This window comes from Myotis myotis, unplaced genomic scaffold (assembly GCF_014108235.1).
Source record: "Myotis myotis isolate mMyoMyo1 unplaced genomic scaffold, mMyoMyo1.p scaffold_m19_p_13, whole genome shotgun sequence".
Taxonomy (NCBI): Eukaryota; Metazoa; Chordata; class Mammalia; order Chiroptera; family Vespertilionidae; genus Myotis; species Myotis myotis.
In genome coordinates, this window is record NW_023416317.1 from 30019110 (window position 1) to 30039375 (window position 20266).

Genomic DNA, 20266 nt, shown 5'->3' on the forward strand with positions numbered 1-20266 from the left:
AGTACAGCTGTGGTGGTGGGAGCCTCTCCCGCCTCCTCAGCAGCGCTAAGGATGTCCGACTGCTGCTAGGCCTGCTCCCCGCTGGCAAGTGGGCATCCCCTGAGGGCTCCCGGGCTGCCAGAGGGATGTCTGACTGCCAGCTTAGGTCCAATCCCCTGCGGAGCGGGCCTAAGCCAGCAGGTGGTCATTCTCCAAGGGCTCCCAGACTGTGAGAGGGCATAGGCCGGGCTGAGGGACCCTCCCGAGTGCACAAATTTTTGTGCACCTGGCCTCTAGTCTCTCTGGATAAAAGCCCAGTGACCTTTTCAGCGGAACGACCAGAACAACCAATTGCTATGATGCGCACTGGCCACTAGGGGGCAGACACTCAATGCAGGAGCTGCCCTCTGATGGTCAGTTCACTCCCACAGTGGGAATGCCGCTCAGCCAGAAGCCGGGCTCACGGCTGGTGAGTGCAACAGCGGTGGTGGGAGCCACTCCTGCCTTCACAGCAGCGCTAAGGAGCGGCGAGCCAAGTGGTAAGAAGCCAGCAGGCGGGGAGTAAGAAGTGGCAAGCCAAGCAATAAGGATCGAGCAGGTGGGCAGTTAGGAGTGAACAGGCAGGCAGTCAGGAGTGAGGGGTCCCAGATTGCACAGGGTGCAGGCTGGGCTGATGGTCCCCCTTCGCCCCCCGCCCATGAATTTGTGCATTGGGCCTCTAGTAAAACATAAAAAGCAGAAGGGGGAGAGTAAAAATCTAGAGCATTAGACTATGTTCAAGCTTAAGTTCTTATCAACTGAAAACTTTTAAATATAAGCTGTTATAGGTAAGCCTCATGGTAACCACAAATCAGTGATTAAGTATGGTCATCAATAGATGCAGAAAAAGCATTTGACAAAATTCAATATCCATTTATGAAAAGCTGAAAGCTTTCCTGTGAGATTAGGAACAAGACAAAGTATCCACTCTCACCACTTTTATTCAACACAGTACTCGAAATTCTAGCCATTATAATTAGGGAAGAAAAATAAGTAAAAGGCATCAAATTGGAAAGGAAGAAGTAAAACTGTTACTATTTGCAAATGAAAATCCTGAAACGTTAGAACTCAAAAATGAACTCAGTAAAATTGCAGGATTCAAAATCAATTACAAAAATCTATTGCATTTCTATAATTAACAACAAATTAGCAGAAAGAGAAATTAATATCACTTTATAATTTCAACAAAAAGAATAAAATACCTGGGAATAAATTTAGCCAAGGAGGTGAAAGATTTGTATACTGAAAACTATAGGGCAGTTATGAAAGAAAATAAAGAAGATACACATAGATAGAAAGATAGTCCATGCTCAAGGATTGTTGGAATATTGTTAAAATGTGCATACTACTCAAATCAATCTATAGAGTCAATGCAATCCCTATCAAAATTCCAGTTTTAAAATAAATGCAAACCATGAAAGAATGTGAATAACCAAAGCAATCTTGAGCAACAAGAACAAAGCTGGAGGCATTGAACTACCTGAATTCAAAATATACTACAAAGCTTAGTATTCAAAACAGTATGGTATTGGCAGAAAATCAGAAACATAGTTCAATGGAATGGAATAAAGAGCCCGGAAATAAACCCACACATATATGGTTAACTGATTTATGACAGGAGCCAAGAATACACAATGAGGAAAAGGAAAGTCTCTCCAATAAATGGTGTTGGGAAAAGGACAGCCACTACTATCTTACTCCATACACAAAAATTAACTCAAAATGGATTAAATATATGAACGTAAGACCTGAAAGCATAAAAATCCTAGAAGAAAACAGGTGATAAGCTCCATGACATATGTCCTGACAGTGATTTTTAAAAATCTGACACCAAAAACAAAGGCAACAAAAAGCAAACACTGCTCAGCCGGTGTGGCTCAGTGGTTGAGTGTTGACCTATGAACCAGGAGGTCATGGTTGGATTCTTGGTCAGGGCACGTGCCTGGGTTTCAGGCTCAATCTCCAGTAGGGGTCGTGCAGGAGGCAGCTGATTGATGATTCTCTCTCATCATTGATGTTTCTATCTCCCTCTCCTCCCTTCTTTTCTGAAATCAATAAAAACATATTTTAAAAAATACTTACAAAAAACAAATACTGAGTTGGTCATATAATTTTTATCCATCATTTTGTTAATGTGTTATATGACATTTATTGATTTGTGTATACTGAACCATCCTTGCATCCTAAGGATAAGCTCCACTTGACCATGGTGCATGATCACTTTAATGTGCTGTTGAATTCAGTTTGCTAGCATTTTGTTGAGGATTTCTGCATGTATGTTCACCAGGAATTTTGGCCTGCAGTTCTCTTGTAGTGTTCTTGTCTGGCTTTGGTATAAAGGTAATGCTGGCTTCATAAAATGTTTGGAATAGTTCCACCTTTTAAAAATTTTTTGAAAAGTTTGAGAAGGATTGGAACTCTTTAACTGGTAGAATTCTCCTGGGAAGTCATCAGGCTTTTCTTTTTTGGGATCTATTCCCTTACTCGTTACTGGTCTATTCAGATTTTCTATTTCTTCATGCTCAGTCTTGGTAGGTTGTATGTTTCTATGAATTCATTCATTCATTCTACTATGAACATATATCCAATTTGCTGACATATGTTCATAGTAATCTTGTGATCCTCTGCATATTTGTGGTATCCTTCCCTCAGGGGAAGAGTGTCTTTCTACATGCTGAGCAGCCTGGGCTTAGGGGATGATTTTCCTTTCTACCTTCTTCAATGCATTTTTTCTTATTTCTGTGCTCCATCTGGATGCTGCGGCCTCTCATCTGGAATCCTTATATCTTGTGAAGGTATTTTTGTGCATCGATAGTTAAAATTGAAGCTTCTGGGAAGATATGAGCAATGGAAACTTGTACATTGTCTACCTTGCTGATATGCCTCTTATGGCTAAATTTTAAAATTACACATATCACATTTCAATTTCCAGTTACGTTGTTTTTTGGACTGCTTCTCTAATTTTCATATCTTGCCTCTATTTTCTATTGCTTCTTTTTTCTTTTTCTTTCTGAAAGGTTTCCTTAACTTCATCTTCTGAACCGCCCCCCACCCCCCTTTCTGCTATCATAATTTTGATTTTCCAGAGTTCTTTTTTGGCTACCTAAATGTTCTTTTTATAAGAAGTATCATTCTGTTAATGTTCTGTGAATGTAATTTCTCTTATCTCCCTGAGGATATCAAAACAGTTGTCTTGCCTGGCAGGTGTGGCTAAGTGGTTAAGCGTCGAGCCAAGATCAAAGAGGGTGCCAGTTTGATTCCTGGTGGTCATATGCCCCAGCTGTGGGCTCGATCCCTAGTAGGGGATGTGCAGGGGGTAGCCTATTGATGATGTTTCTCTCTCATCGATGTTTCTCTCTCTATCCCTCTACCTTCCTCTCTAAAAAGCAATAAAAACATACTAAAAAATAGTAACAGTTGTCATCATTATTGTTGTTGCTGAGGATTTCTTCTCCCTGAATTCTGCTTCAGCTAAGTTATTTTCCTCACCTTCTATTAGTTTGGTTTCTATCTTTTATGTAAGAGGCTTTACTTAGGTATTTAGTGATCCTTTGTTCACTGCTAATATTTAAGAGTAAATGCTAAAAAGCTGAATGGAAGTTCTAACCTATGGGTTTGTGGACTCTGAGCTTTACTGTACAGTGATCTGGCTGGATTGTTTCCTTGGGGATGACCTGATGTCATATCTTCTGTTTTTTATTCTTGGGCTAGTCAAAGATGTTGCAGAAAAACATCTTTTAGTCTTCTGCCAGATTTAGGATTCTGTAAGTTGAATGAAGAATGAAGACTGGGCATCTCAGCAATCACTACGCACATATTCATCTCATGTGTTTTCAATGTGGACCGATACCTTTAATTGTACCTAGTGCTCCCCAGTCCAGAGGCCCTCTTATTTTACACTCTCCAGGAATAACGCACACAGTCTTCTGCCTCAGTAGAGGAGATGTTCTAGAGATCAACTGTTTCTTTAAACAACTTTCTATAAACTCTCTGATTTTTGGCTCTATCTTTACCTTGCCCCCACTTCCAATGTTTTTGATACCCCCAAGTTCTGACTGTTTGGAGGTTTTTGCTGGGTATATCTAGTTACTTCTTGGTCTTTAATTCTGGTGGCTTAGGATTCAGAATCTGCTAAGTGTATTTACTTTCCAGTTTGCAAATCTTTTTGTTGTTGCTGTTAATGTTCACCTGAAGATATTTTTCCATTGATTTTTAAGGAGGGTGGAAGAGAGAGGGAAAGACAGAGAGAAACACATCTACTGGTTGCCTCCTGCACACACCCCGACCAGGGCCCAGGCCAGGGACAAGCCTGCAACCAAGGTACGCACCTCGAATGGAATCGAATCCAGGACCCTTTCGTCCATAGGCCGACACTCTAGCCATTGAGCCAAACTGCCTAGGGTGCAAATGTTTATCGTTGTTATCTCTTCTCCTTTGTTATTATGGATATATTCCTTGAAGAAAATTCTCTTTACTGTCATTAAAGTGAAATTTCAAAAGAGGCCAAAAGTACTACATGTGGTTAAGTTGCTATCTTCACCAGAAGTTTATTCACACTCTATTATGGCTACGTTATCATTTAGCACTGTCACTTAGGATAGCAAGTATAGCCATGTCATCAATTAATCACAGAATATGAAGCCAATAGCATTAATTGGTAACAAGGAACAATATTTTATCTAATAACAGACAAACATGGTAATTGACCGTACCTTCGCTACACCTCCCATCGGCTAATCAGTGAGATATGCAAATTAACCACCAACAAAGATGGTGGTTAATTTGCATACACAGGCAAGAAGTGGCAGAGCGAAGACTGAAGGCGGCTCTGGCCTGAGCAGCGAAGGCTTAAAGGCGGCTCCAGCTGGAGCGAAGGCCTGGGTCCCAGGTGCCGGAGGAAAACCGGTGCTGGCAGCCAGGGGAAGGGAAGGCCTATTGCACGAATCTTTTCATGCAACAGGCCTCTAGGTTTTCTATAAGGAACTACTGATTATGGCAAAGTAAAACTTTCCAAGAGAAGATTCTTGCAGACCCTTGATTAAATTCCCAGTTGTAAGCCTTAAGATATATTAAGAGCCTTCATACATTTAATGGTTTTTTAAACTTGTTTGTTTTGTTACTCCTTACCCGAGGATATTTTTCCATTGATAGAGAGTGGAAGGGAGGGGGAGAGACAGAGAGAGAGAAACGTCAATGTGAGAAAGACACATATTATTTCTTTCATGAAACTCGTTTTTTCCACCATGTCTTTCATAAGGCACAAACCTGATTTCTTAAGTGTTGCCTACTACATTTTGTAAAATAAAACTTTGATTTTGATGTAGAGCTATTTTCTTCATTATGCTACAAGTGAAGTTTAATGGTCTTCTGCTCATATTCTGCTTTAGGAAAGCAATGTGAAGTAAAGCACTGAGAATAAATACACTGGGTGGCTAGTAAGTACCAGTAGGCACCAAGGAAACAAAGATCAACAAGTCAAAATCAGAAGTAACTTTCTTCTATGATTGGCCACATTTTGAGTCTCTTAAGCAATAAGGAATTTCAGAACACCAAAAGAACTCTCTTTTAGAGATTCCACAGCCTATTTGAGAAGATAGGCATGTAAACATGCTGTCTCGTATGATGAGCTATACATTATAGTGATAAAGAGCCCAGGATTTGAAGTCACACAGACCTGGATTTGAATCCAAGCTAGGTCACTTATTAGGTGTGCAATCTCTCAGAATTCTGTTTCTTCAACTATAAAATGGAACAACTGATACCTAAACTCAGTGACATGAAGATTAAATAAGCTACTGCAAATGAAATATTTGTTACTGGACAAAAAGTAAAACCTCAACAATATGTTAGTTGTTAGGCAGGAGAAAGGCAACATGAAAAGGAGAAAAGGGGCACAAAGAAATCTTTGGTTCTAATAACCTCTTTTGACAAAATTTTCTAAGTAGAGATCCAGTGATGGATCTCAAGGTCTGAAAAGTTGATCTGCTTCTGGTAATGACAAACTGAATATTTTGCTTAATCCTCTCTATTAAGAGAATATAGAGGAAAAATTTGTTAATAAGAAAGGGAAAAATTACAGCATCCAGATCTAGAAGGAAATTCAGAGAGAAAGAGCCTAGCATTTGAGATCATCTTTCCCTGGGGGCATCTGCTGATTCTGGGGTCTGAGAAGATGAGAAGTTGAACTTGGACTTGCTAGTTTTTTGGGTCTATCTTCATAAGAGATGCTAATCTGTAGTTTTATTTTCTTGTGTTTGTCTAGTTTTGGTATCAAGGTGATACTGACTTTATTCACAATTTGCTCTTCTTTCCCTCTCCAATTCACTACTGAACCCATAAAGATCATAAAACAACAGAAATTCACAGTACCTATTCCCACATTCCACATAAGTGCTTGCTAGTCCTACTCATCCCTCAGGATAGCTCACATGCCACTTCACCTTTGTTTCTGGGGATAACAACACTTTTCTTGATACGCTGTGAAACTCTGGATTCAGTCTGAGAGGAGAGACCAAGTCTAATCCAACTTGGCACCCTGAGGCTGAGTTGGCAATGACTAGGTATACATCATGACTTTTTCAAACTTTGTTCCTGTGTTTAACATCTTGACAAAGGAAACTTAGAAGTCATACCTGGTGGGGTTCCTTTTATCTTCCTCCGATATCAAGAACCAAACAAAATCTGCATAGCTCATTCTTCCCTCTTTCTGTACTGTTTTTCCCCTGGGAAAGGAAAACAAAACACAAGGTTTTAAGTTTCCTGAGTAATTAAATAAATTTAGTAGGATGATAGATAAAGAAATAAGTAATATCTTCCTTTGGAAATTAAGTTAAACTTAAAAAAATAATCACCAGGATCAATACTGCTACCTGCATTTAGATAAAGGCCTAATGCTCATATATTAAAAAATTAATACTGTCTTATATGAAGCCATGACTGTATATATTGCAGAAAGTCTTGTTACAGTTTTACTTGTAGTTCATTAAAAGAAAAACACCTCATTGGAGGATATGTTTTTATTGATTTGAGAGAGAGAGAAGAAAGGAGAGAAACACTGATGTGAGAAAGAAACATCAATCAGTTGCCTTCCTTACAAGCCCTGACCAGGAATCGAACCTGTCACCTTCTGGTGTATGGGACAACACACTGGCCGAACCACAGTGGCCAGAGCACTTGTAGTTCATTTTTTATTTTCAGAAAATTTTCTTACCTTGTTACTGCCCCAGAGAATATCCTTTCAATAATTCTGTTTGACGAAGCTAAACATAAATAAGAAAGTACAAAGTTAGTTACAAACATGCTCCATAAAGGTAGTACTTTTGGGAAATTTATTTTTAGTAGTTACAAGCTAAAACATAATCATCTTCCACAACAGGAGTAGTTAAAATTTTACTTATGCATCATTTATACTTAAAAAAAAATAAGAATATGAGGTGGCTTAATCAACAAATCAATAAATCATTTAAAAAAAGAACAAGAAAATGGATGTGCCTGACAGCTAGGATATATTTATATAATTGAACACCAAGTTAGTTTTGGACATCCTGACAACTAAGACAAAAATGTATTGGTTGTTTTATCGAATAAGACAACTTTTCCTCTAAAACAAGACAAATCTTATCCTAGCATTCATTTCAAGGAGGAACTGATCATCAGCTCCTAATATAAGGGATGTTGAATAAACAAAGGAGATTGTTTTTAAGTAGAATTTTACAAAATATACCAAAAGATACTATAAACATATATTTCTTAAATTCTCATTCTATAAAAGTCCAGGGTACAACATGGCTTAATGTATAATTTTTAGAAATTCCATCAGTTTTACTCGAAGAGAGAGACAAGTGTATCTTGAGAAAGTATGTTGCTTTTGATAATAGATCCTGGAGTCTAGAGTAGCATACCTCATTGTGGGTTCAAAAAACCCCCAAAACATTAGTTTTTAAAAAAGTAGATGACAATGGATATCAGACCTAGGGATATGGTAAGGACATATCTCTTCTTTTAACAAGTGCCCCAGACAATGGCATGCACACTAAAATTTCAGAACCAAGGATAAGGTCATTAGAGAGCTAGCAGCTAGCAGCAGCTAGCATAAACTTAGGTACAATTAGCATAAAGGTAAATTAGTTTGGCTAAAGAATGTTGAGACTATGGGTGTCAGTACAGTCATGTCTGGCCACGTACTGAAGCTTATATAAGGACCCTCTAGACTTGTTGAGCATTGGTTTATGCGGTTAATAATTTGAACTAGATAGAACAAAAGAGGGCTGTATAGGAAAGGCAAGAATATTTAATTCCAAAGCTAAAGTATTTTTTGAAAGTCTATTTTTTTTTTTTTTTTTAGATTTGGAAGATTTAGCTCTCTAAAACTGAAGATCATGTTGTCCCATTAAGAACAGGTCAGTGGGTGGGCAATTATGTAGTTTCAGTGGCCCAATCATTATGCAGGTCCAGATGCCTGTTTTTCTAGACTTCATCCCTTTAACATGACTATATGAATTGCTATGTGTAGATATTCAATATTTTGGGATGTAATGAGTATTATGTCAGTCAGAGAGGGTGCTTTAGAGCCCCTAGGCTTTTTCATGACCTCTAGCGGCTGGCTCATATTCTACAGATGACCTGACACTGAGAAGGTAATTAGAAGGTGCATGGCTAATAAAGCTGACTCGATGAATAGGTCCATCTTTTTGGTGACAGGAAGGCTATGAGTACTTGAGGAAGTAGTACTAAAATGCTTATCAAATAAGTACATTTGAATATTTTCCTCTTCATGCCTGATTGGCACCTGAGAATCTGTGAGGTAGAACTGTTTCTTAAATATGAAAGTTATATGAAACTTAATATCATATAGAATGAATCTTTTCTTAAGATGTATACAGACATGCCAAATAGCAGAAGCAAAATTCAATGCATTTATTTAAGAGTTGTACTCTGCTGCATCTAAAAGGCTTTTAAGGTTGATTTAAGAAAAATCAACAGTGCCTGAGGAGACATTTAAGAACTGAACAGGGACAATCTTATGAGAGAAGAATGAACCACTGTATCTTGGTTAAAGATATTAAGTCACTCGGTTCTGTTTTCTACTGGTAAAAATGAAGCATAAAGGAGTATGTGATATATAATTTTTTGTTTTCTGATAAAAGAAAGCACAAAAAATTCATCTGCAAAAAATATATATTTTCTGAACTAAATTCCTAAAAGTAAGCTTTTATAAGAGTCCTTCAAAACATTGGCACATTAGAAACATTATTTTCATCCATGGGTGTGTATAAATACTATAAAATGAGACATTTATAAAGGAATATACATACTCTCTTTCAAATAAACTTCAATTCAATTCATAATCAGAAAGTAAACACCACAGGCTCTCCAACTCATCAAAACTAAGACTCTAATTGCTTACTTACCTCCAAACTCCTCCAACACCTGGCTTCTAAATAAAAAAAATTAGTATTTTCACTTATTCCCACTTAAAAATTCTTGGCCCTTTAGGTTACCGAATTTAAAAAATAGAAATTCTCCATAATGAGGGGGGACAATTTATGTAACTGTTGCCTTCTTCAAAACAGTTAAGTATCAACATCTATAGAAACTCACCCTGGTCATTGTATCGAGACAGATCGGCCTGGCTGATGTAGAGGTCATGATCACTATCTAGTTCCCAGAATTTACAATAAATAACATAAAAATGTTCATAGGAAAAGTAGTCTGTGATTTGGTTTATATCTTCCTCTTCTTCCAAAAGCGCTAGAGTCTGAAATGGTATGAATAAAGAAAATTTATTTATTTTTATTTATTTATTTTTAAAATATATTTTATTGATTTTTTACAGAGAGAAAGGGAGAGAGATAGAGAGCTAGAAACATCGATGAGAGAGAAACATTGATCAGCCGCCTCCTGCACACCTCCTACTGGGGATGTGCCCGCAACCAAGGTACATGCCCTTGACCGGAATTGAACCTGGGACCTTTCAGTCCGTAGGCCGACACTCTATCCACTGAGCCAAACTGGTTTGGCTTATTTTAAAATTATGAAAACCCAGCTTTGGGCATTATATAGAATCTAGTAAGTTTTTCTTTTAAATTGAATTTAAAAACTTGGTTTTGGTATCAAATCAGGAACTTTAATAGGTAACCTCACTCTCCCTTTAATCACCTGATCAATCTATAAGCATTAATGAGCTCTGTAATATGCTCAGCAAAGGGTTAGATGCTATGGAGGACTTAAAAGCAAGGGGACTGCAGCCTATCCGAGGCCCCCACAGAACAATTAAACAACAGGTTTAGTTACATGGCCACATATTGACATGCTTTTAACTTTTCAGTTATGCAGTGACATCTATTCTATTATGAAGAGTGGGCATCCACATATAGGGTTTTTCTTTTCTTTTTTTTTTAATCTTCACCTGAGGATATTTTTTTCACTGATATTTAGATAGAGTGGAAGGGAGGGAGGGAGGAAAGGAGGGAGGGAGAGAGGGGGAGGAGAGAGGGAAGGGGAGAGGAAAGGGAAGGGAAGGGAAGAAAGACATTGATTGGTTGCCTTCTTAACTTGCCCAGACCGTGGCTGGGATTGAACCAGCAACCCAGGTATGTGCCCTAGACAGGGAATCAAACCTGGACCCTTCAGTGCTTAGGCCAATGCTCTAACCACTAAGTAATATTGGCCAGGTTGAAACCTGTATGGTTTTATTAATCAATGTCACCCTAATAAATTCAATAAAAAACGAAACACTAAAAAAAACCCAAACACCCAAAAACTCAAAAAACCAGCCATACAAAACCATATAATACGTATATGTATGTCTCTATATATGAATAAAACCACAGATAAATGGGTTCCTTCTAGGGAAAAGGGGGTGAAATGGCAGGGTGATGAGATAAACAGTGACTTCAGATTATTATTCTAGATATGTTCATGTTATTAGAATATTTTATGAGCATATATTCATGTATAAGAGGAAGGCTAAGGGGGAGGTAGGGAAAAATAGAGGAGAATAAGTCATACTCTAGGAAGCACAACACTTGAGTTCTAGTTCTAATTCAGTCACTTACTTGCTGTTTGATCTTATCTAAGTCATTCTATCATATTTGGGCTTCACATTTTATCACAAGTTTAAAAAAAAGGACTATAATGATTCAGAAACTACGAACTCTAATATGCTTCAGGAATGTGAGATGTAAGGCCTCTTTTAGGGAATTGCCATCTAAACCCAATCCATATTACCTACTGAGAGCCCAGGCATACACAAAGTATGCAATAGATATTAATAATACTGTGATGACTACTGTTCATTTTAGAATACAAAAAGTTTGTGTATCTATTATGGGCTGCTAATTTTGCCAACTCTACATTACTTTGTTTCAGATAAAGACAGAAAAAACATAGATTAAATAAGGGTGTCTTAGCCTAAACTACATTTAGTATAATTCACTTAAGATAAAATATTTCATTTATTTTCAAGTGTGAACAATTTTACCTTCTTCAGGATAAGAGGCTTGAATAATCCGGCATGAAGATTATCTCGGTAAAAGGCTCCCACTAGTGGTCAGTACTTTCTCATAAAATAAATAATTGAATAAAATGTACTCTTTGTTAGAAGGAATTTTTAGTACTTTTCTCCAGCAGGAGCTGGATAAAGAGTCATTGTTGAAACGATCAAGTTGAAATTCTTCTATTTCTTTTGCAAGGCCCTTCCCAACCCCGCTCCATCTCACCCCTCAAGCCTCATCACTGGTCACTCTCTGTGGAGCCTTTGGCCACTTAAGACTGTCCTGTAGTTCCTGAAGGTGACACTTTCATGCTTCTGGGCCTTGCTTATGCTGCTTCCTTTATCTGCCCTTTTTTTCTAATTTCTATCTTGGTAAACTCCTGATATCTCCAAGGTCAAGATCACATGCCAGTCCTTCTGTGGTCTTCTTTGCATAGTTATACTTTTCTGTGGAATTTTTCAAGTCAGGTGTGGCAGTGCACTTTCTTTTTTTTTTTTTTATAATATATTTTTATTGATTCAGAGAGGAAGGGAGAGGGAGAGAGAGACAGAAACAACAATGACAATAGAGAATCACTGATTGGCTGCCTCCTGCCTGCCCCCTACTGGGGATCGAGCCCACAACCAGGCATATGTCCTTGACTGGAATTGAACCCAGGACCCTTACAGTCCACAGGCTGACGCTTACCCACTGAGCCAAACCAGCTAGGGCAGTGCACTTTTTCTCTGCAGTGCATGTGTTGATGTAAAAATCCCTTGTTATTCATCTTTGTTCCTCCCAACATATCCCAGGTGTCTGATAAACGCATAATGATTGAAAGTAGTGACAGAGCTTCACATACAATAAGCACTCAAATATTTGTTAAATGAAGTAAAATTATTAAATTGTTCCTTATATATGAATTTCAGAGAGGCATACTTGCAAAAAGTTGCTTTTTCTTATCTCTGTCGAAGTAATTTTCCCACTCCAAGATCTGTTCACTGTGTAGAATATCCTCTGAATAACCTGGTCCCAAAGGAAAACAAAACCAGATAAAAACATTAAAGATATCAATTACTTCACCAAAGGCCACTGAATCTTATCAACATACTTTAAATCTGATAAATTTTGACTTTTTGATGATGTCAAGTATCATTTCTAGTAAAAATTAACTCTTTAAAAAATCTACAGCTATATAGTTTGCATCTGCCCCTATCAGTCCAAGAATAAAAAAATGTCTTTCCACAGTCTGCCTTTGCCCAGCTGCCTACATGTCACTTTCTTAGTTTACCTTTCATCTTATACTGTGATGCCTGATTCAAGTAGTACTGGATGTTTTGGGAAGGTAAATGAGGTGGGAAATATATACTGGGTTCGCTTAATAATTAATGGGTCAGAAGAATGGCTGCCAGTGTGACAGGATTTGAGAGAGCATTATTTGGTTATTATAGCCTAATTCATTGGAGTCCTTAAGACAGTCTTGCAGGGTCTTTATAAATTCAAATACACTGTAATAATTTACATCCGAATCCTTATTTGGGCATTAACAATTTTGTTAGCTAGTGTTTTATTGAGTTGAACAGATATGAAACTATGGAGAGGATATTGGACAGGATGGGGCTGGGTAGCAAATGTGTATGAGATTGAGGATGTGTGTGCTGTGGCTTAGGGGATAGTTGGAAAAGAAAGACAAGGCTGCAATGGAGGTAGGAGGCCACAGTGCATTCTTAACAATTTTACTTGGGGTTATTCCTACCCATTTAATTTTGATCTATTAGTTTTTGTATTTTTTCCTCCAAAAGGAAGCAGAGATGAGGACAATTTAAGCAGATTTTTTTGGGGGGTACTTTGGTTTTAATTTTAATTGTCTAAATAACATAGAAATCCTGTATCCTTAGTGGTTTTATCATGAAAAAGGTTAGATTCTTTTAGTTTATTTTAATTTTTAAAAAATATTTTATTGATTTTTTACAGAGAGGAATGGAGAGGGATAGAGAGTTAGAAACATCGATGAGAGAGAAACATCGATCAGCTGCCTCCTGCACAATCCCCCACTGGGGATGTGCCCGCAACCAAGGTATATGCCCTTGACTGGAATCGAACCCGGGACCCTTCAGTCTGCAGGTCGACACTCTATCCACTGAGCCAAACCGGCTAGGGCTTATTTTATTTTAATTTTTGTTAATCCTCACTCGAGGATATTTTTCCATTCATTTTTAGAGAGAGAGAGGAAGGGGGGGGGGGAGAGAGAGAGAGAGAGAGAGAGAGAGAGAGAGAGAGAGAGAGAGAGAGAGAAACACTGATGCAAGAGACACATTGATTGGTTGCCTCCTACATGCGCCCCAACCAGGGCCAGGAATTGAGCCTGCAACTGAGGTATGTGCCTTTGACCGAAATCAAACCCAGGACCCTTTAAGTCCGAGGGCCAACGCTCTATCCATTGAGCCAAACTGGCTAGGGCAAGGTTAGATTCTTTTAAAATGCTATTTTAGTACAAGAACACAAAAGGAAAGACATTTGAACACCTATCCAAAAAGATCTACTGAGGGACTAAACTACCATTCTGCTTCTGGATTCTTTAGCAGAGTAATTCTCAAACAGAACAGGAAACAACTAGCCTCAGGATGAAGGTCCAGACTTCTGCTACCCAGCATTCCTCACCCCACCCCTGCTATCAGTGCCAACTCCTTCTGACCCTTCAGAATCTAGCTCAATTGCCAACTCCACAGGAAGCCCCAGAACAGGGGCTGGGGTAGAGCTCCATCTTCTGTGCTCCTGCTGTCACCTGTCTCCTTCAGTCACCCTGTGCTTATATTCTAAACACTGGTGAACCTGACCATCATCACCTCTAAACTCTGTTCCATGCAAGTGCCTGACATGGTGCTCTGTTATGTCAGATGGTAAATTGTTTGATAATTTTTTTTAAATTGAGGTTAACTAATATACATTAGTCAGGTGTACAACATAATGATTCAACATTTCTATATATTGTTAAGTGATCACCACAATAAATCTCCTTAACATCTGCCGCCATACATGGTCACAGAATTTTCCCATACTTTGTGATGAGAACTTTTAAGATTCACTCTCTTGGCAACTTTCACATCTGCAATATGGTATCACTGACTGTAGTCACTATGCTGTACATCACATCCCCAGATCTTATTTTATAACTGGAAGTTTATACTTTTTGACTCCCTCCACCCATTTCTCTCTGCTCTGGCAACCACCAATCTGTTCTCTGTATCTATGAGATTGGTGTGTTGTTGTGTTTTTTTTGTTGTTTTTTTTAAATTCCACATATAAGTGAGATCATACAGTATTTTCCTTTCTTAATCTGACTTATTTCACCAACCCTAATGCCCTCCAGGTTCATCAATGTTATCACAAATGGCAAGACTTCATTCTTTTTGTATGGCTGAATGATATTCCATTGTGTGGAATTTTCTTTATCTATTCATCCATTGATGGATGTTTATATATCTTGGCTACTGTAAATAATGCTGCAATTAACATGGGGTACATATATCTTTTTGAATTAGTGTTTTCATTTTGAGCCATATGGAAATTCTATTTTTGATGTTTTATTTAAATTTTTAAAATTGATTAAAGTAGAGGGAGAGAGAGAGAGAGAGAGAGAGAGAGAGAGAGAGAGAGAGAAAGAAAGAAAGAAACACAGAGAGAGAAACATTGATGTGCCAGAGAAACATCAATTGGTTGCCTCTCGCATGCAGCCCAACCAGGGATCAAACCCACAACCTGTGCATTGTGTATGTACCCTGACTGGGAACTGAACCCGCCATCTTTTGGTGCATGGTATGATGCTCTAACTGAGCCTCACAGGCCAGGGCTATTTTTAATGTTTTGAGGGACCTCCATACTGTGTTCATAGTGGCTAGACCAATTTACATTCCAACCAACAGTCCACAAGGTTTCCCTTTTCTTCACTGATACTTATTATTTCTTGTCTTTTTGATACTAGCCAGGTATGAGGTGATACCTCATTTTGGTTTTGATTTGCATTTCCCTGATGATTAGTGATGTTGAGCATCTACTTTTTCATGTACTTATTGGCCATCTGTATGTCTTCTTTAGAAAATTGCTTGCTAAATTAATGAGGTAGCATCTCATAAAGTTTCAATGATTTCATACCATTCCTTGACCAACTTTCAGTGACACACAGTGTAGACTTTTGTGTTACATCTGTGATAGAAATATATGGGTTGGATTCATAGCTAGTTGAATAACTGTTCAGAGTTATGAATAGAATGGATGCCAACCCAAGAAAATTCTCTAATTAGTATTTTATATAAAGCAGTATTGTTGTCTATGATTTATAGATTGAATATACAAAGTGTCTGATTTATAGATTGAATATAAAATGTGCAGAAAGGGTTAATATAGTCTAAATTATTATGAAAGATATTACTAATGTAGTAATGCTTACCCTTGAGGAAAAATTACAGTGTAGATGTGTCCATGATCTGAATGGCTGATTATCAGGTGGAAGAAGCTGACTCTTTTTGTTATCTCAGAAGGCAGAACTAGAACTACTGGATAGAAATGCCCTTACACTGAAATGTTTCAATATAAGGAGGAGTTTCCTAAAATTAACTCTCTGAAGCAATGGGCTGTATGAAGAAATGAAGTTTCTTTTCACCACTATTATTTAGGCAGAAGTTGTCAGGATTCCTGCATTAAGTAGGAGATGGAACTGCCTGGCATTTAATTTCCCAACTGGTCCCAATCACTCCAACTCTGACTGAGGTGTTTCAGGGCAGAGAATGTGTCTTACTTAACACTGTATTCTTAGCACTAGCTTGGCTGAAGTTCATATAAAAAAGCTGGAGGACTTTTAGCATAGGAAATATATATCTATGTAAGTATATATATATATATATATATATATATATAGAGAGAGAGAGAGAGAGAGAGAGAGAGAGGAGAGAGGGAGATTTTCCTTTGTTGACATTATATTTTTGTGCTTATTTCTCAATTTTGAATATAAATTTATCTTAAAGTCTAAGTTTCCTATCTCTATAAATTTTGTACTTATATACTCCTCAGATATATTTTTTGTCTTTTTTTGTTTTTATTCTTTCTTTTTATTTCTCCTCAGATATATTACTTATGGAATACTATTACACTTAAAATTATAAATCTTTAATGTGCATTTTTGCTTCTTATTTTACTCCTTTCTTGTTCTAGTTTTTGGTTTTTTTTGATAGAATTTTTAAAATTTGCAAACATTTATACTGTTAAACATTTCCTATTTTAGCCTCTTCTAACCTACATATATAGTGCCATAAAAATGTACCTGGAAAAAAAATGTATTCTATTTTCCATTGCCTACATCTCCTTATTGAATGGCCCCACTTCATCAGCACATTTGTTTCCACATTACTGATTCAGCATTTTAGCTTACCGTGGTAGGGGCACCATCTAGTGGTTAGAACATGTATCTGCTGGTTCTACATACATTTTTCCTTCTAACTTTGGTCTATGCTTTTAAGGGAAGTAAAAAAGAAATTACTTATTAAAAAAGATAGAATAATTTTTTAAAAATATATTTTATTGATTTTTTACAGAGAGGAAGGGAGAGAGATAGAGAGTTAGAAACATCGATGAGAGAGAAACATCGATCAGCTGCCTCCTGCACATCTACTGGGATATGCCCGCAACCCAGGTACATGCCCTTGACCGGAATCGAACCTGGGACCTTTCAGTCCGCAGGCTGACGCTCTATCCACTGAGCCAAACCGGTTTCGGCTATAATTATTATTATTAACTTTAAAATTTTATTCTATCGCCGAAACCGGTTTGGCTCAGTGGATAGAGCGTCAGCCTGCGGACTGGGAGGTCCCGGGTTCGATTCCGGTCAAGGGCATGTACCTTGGTTGCGGGCACATCCCCGGTGGGGGATGTGCAAGAGGCAGCTGATCGATGTTTCTCTCTCATCGATGTTTCTAACTCTCTCTATCTCTCTCCCTTCCTCTCTGTGAAAAATCAATAAAATAAAATAAAATAATAATAATAATAATAATAATAATTTACTGCCAGTGAGGGTAATGAAATTTGACAATTTTTCACTAAGAGATCTTTAGTCAACTTGATAGATACTTTGAATTGCAAATCAGTTTCCTTTCTTTTTCTTTATCTCTGCTGAGTTGGAGACCTCTAATTCACAATTGTAGATCATCAGAAATGGGAGTACATGTTTGGTGGGTCTGTCAGATAGTTTTTGAGGAGTAGATAGAATGCAGACACAAGTTACTGAGAGACTGCTCACTTGAAAGCAGATAAACATACTCGTATGTTGGAAGTCTGGCTCTTCTACTTGGCAGGGTGTGATGAATGGATTCCTGATCCACTCTGGTCAATATGGCTCTGAAAAGTACTTCTCCATGGTATCCGGCAGAATTTGGACTTAAAAAAAAATCTATCTAATAAAAATCAGTTCTTTCTTTGTCAAGAGGAAAAATTCTCAAGGGGAAAGAGTTAAACTGTTAGTGATGAGCAGTCTCCAGCACAGTTTAGTTATCTCAGGAAATACCCGTACCTTGTCCTCAACAATTAAAATCTTGGCATTTCAGTCAGAAGTGATGGATTCGGGTCAATCAAGACACTGAATACATCATTAAAACACCATCTGGATGAGCCACAGAAATATCTTTTTATTGTTAGCACCAATGTCATAAAGAAGTATTTTCAACCTCATCACTTATTTTTAAAAAGCTCATGTGAGCACCTCTTTCCTCAAAAGTCAGCATATGCCAGTTGGGATAAGCGGTCTCTTATTTACTGGCAATTTCTCTGCACAGCATGTAAACTCAAGGGCTACAATTTGCTAGTATTTCCAATTTTCATTTTCATTTGCTATCAAGTGGCTTACTTCTCCATTGCCAACTCTTCTCTGGAAATAAAGGAGAATAATGGAGTGACACAGGTGCAATCTCTTATTTGAGTAGTGACGTCCATATTTACTGTGTGCACAGTTGGTGCTGTCTTTCTAGCCTAAAAATAGCTACAAATAAACAAACAAAAACACTTTTTTTTCTATAGTATAGGTTTTCAGTGATAAATAGAAAATAAAAGTTGCCCAACTATTCTTCATTGTATATGTGTCACATATAAGCTAATACTGAGTCATACTCTTGTCATCAGTTTCTTCCAACCATAAAGTGAAATAACTGAATAACTCTATCATGCAAACAAAATATACAGGGTGGGACAAAAGTATGGTTTACAGTTGTGAGAACATGAAACACAGTTTATTCTTGTATTATTATTTATTAATTACTGTATTATTTTTCATACCAACAACTGTAAACCTACTTTTGCCCCAACCTGTATTAACTGTTCTACACTGTGTGTCACTGAGATTATATAACATTCAGTAAGGTCATATGATAAATTAATTTTGCTTTTTCTGAGATATTTATCATTAATTCTGAGGCTGATCTTTGTAAATACATTGGGAGTAGAGTGATCTCATCTGTTTTTGCCACGAGAAGGGTAGAGAATTATGCCTCACTAATTTGGCCACTTTTATGCCTTTAATGATAAAATAAATTAATTTTACACTAGAAGGCTTATTTTATATTTTTCTAGAAAAACTCACTGTACTCTGAAATAATGTAAAAGTTTCAATGACTGCATGCCATTATCTGACCAACTTTCATAACAGAAAAGGCACTGGAGAGAAATGATAACCAGTCCAATAACATTTTGTTTTCAGATATTCACTGTGATACTTTTTATTTGTACTTTTCTTTTAATGGATGGTAGTATGAGAGTATCACAACAGCAGATACACTTATCTCAGTACACAGAGATTCACATTCTACCTTCTCAAATGGATCTTGTTTACTGTTTATGTTATAAGTAGAGGCCTGGTACACGGATTTGTGCAGAGATGGGGTCCCTCGGCTGGCCTGTGGGGGTCAGGCTGAAACTGGCTATCTGACATCCCCAGAGGGGTCCTGGATTGCAAGAGGGCAGTTCTCGGGTGATGCACCCCGGAATCAGGCTCCCTCCTCTCTGGTTCCAGGTGCATCACCTGAGAACTACAGCTGCCAAGTCACCACAGCTCTTGTAGCTCCTGCATTGAGTGTCTGCCCCTTGGTGGTCAGTGAACATCATAGCTACCGGTCAGACAGTTGAATGATTGGCCGGTCGCTTAGGCTTTTATCTATCTATCTATCTATCTATCTATCTATCTATCTATCTATCTATCTATCTATCTATCGATGCTGTTTTGAAATAATTATCATTATTTCATCATAAGTACTTTATACTTTAATACTACATCTAAATAATGGATTCATTTCTGTGAATCTGGGATAAAGCAGCATAATACGAATAATAAAGTATAAATTTTAAAGATGTAAATAATAATATACAAATGCGATTGACCAATGTAGTTCTTTTTGATTAACAATTAACACAATAGAATTTCTCAGAAAATGTGAATTCTATGTGAATAAAGTTGTTTCATGGCTTTTCACTTTGAAATTATAAAACTTCCTTGGGGCCACTTGCTAGATGACCATCAGACTTAAATACCAAACTAAAAAGTGTAGAGAAATAAAAATTATCTCTACTTTGTGATTCTGTTCTTTACATCTTTTCAAAGAACAAATTTCAATAAAAGGTCCTCTATAGAGGACATTTTCTGTATTGGTAGAAGGTTGTACTAGATTATCTCAAATTCTTATCCAATTCTTAAGATCCTAGATTTTGCTACTAATATACCAGAGTTTATGGAACTGTCA

General features: G+C 37.5%; 1 protein-coding gene and 1 long non-coding RNA gene across 10 annotated transcripts in view; one reads left to right on the plus strand and one right to left on the minus strand.

The window, feature by feature from the left end:
• PPP2R3A (protein phosphatase 2 regulatory subunit B''alpha) overlaps positions 1-20266 on the minus strand; it is a 156754-nt gene that overhangs the window by 42342 nt on the left and 94146 nt on the right. For 8 of the 9 annotated variants that reach the window (XM_036332506.1, XM_036332503.1, XM_036332504.1 and 5 more), the window contains 4 exons: positions 12432-12518; positions 9619-9775; positions 7229-7277; positions 6651-6740 (listed from right to left, as the gene is read on the minus strand). In XM_036332506.1, coding sequence (XP_036188399.1) covers positions 6651-6740; positions 7229-7277; positions 9619-9775; positions 12432-12518 — 383 coding nt within the window. The remainder of the gene's footprint in view (positions 1-6650; positions 6741-7228; positions 7278-9618; positions 9776-12431; positions 12519-20266) is intronic. The other variant, XM_036332510.1, reaches the window with a different exon arrangement.
• On the plus strand, positions 7237-11993 carry LOC118668150. The gene is made up of 3 exons (XR_004971550.1): positions 7237-8417; positions 11510-11568; positions 11712-11993. It is a non-coding gene; the product is annotated as an uncharacterized LOC118668150 (long non-coding RNA).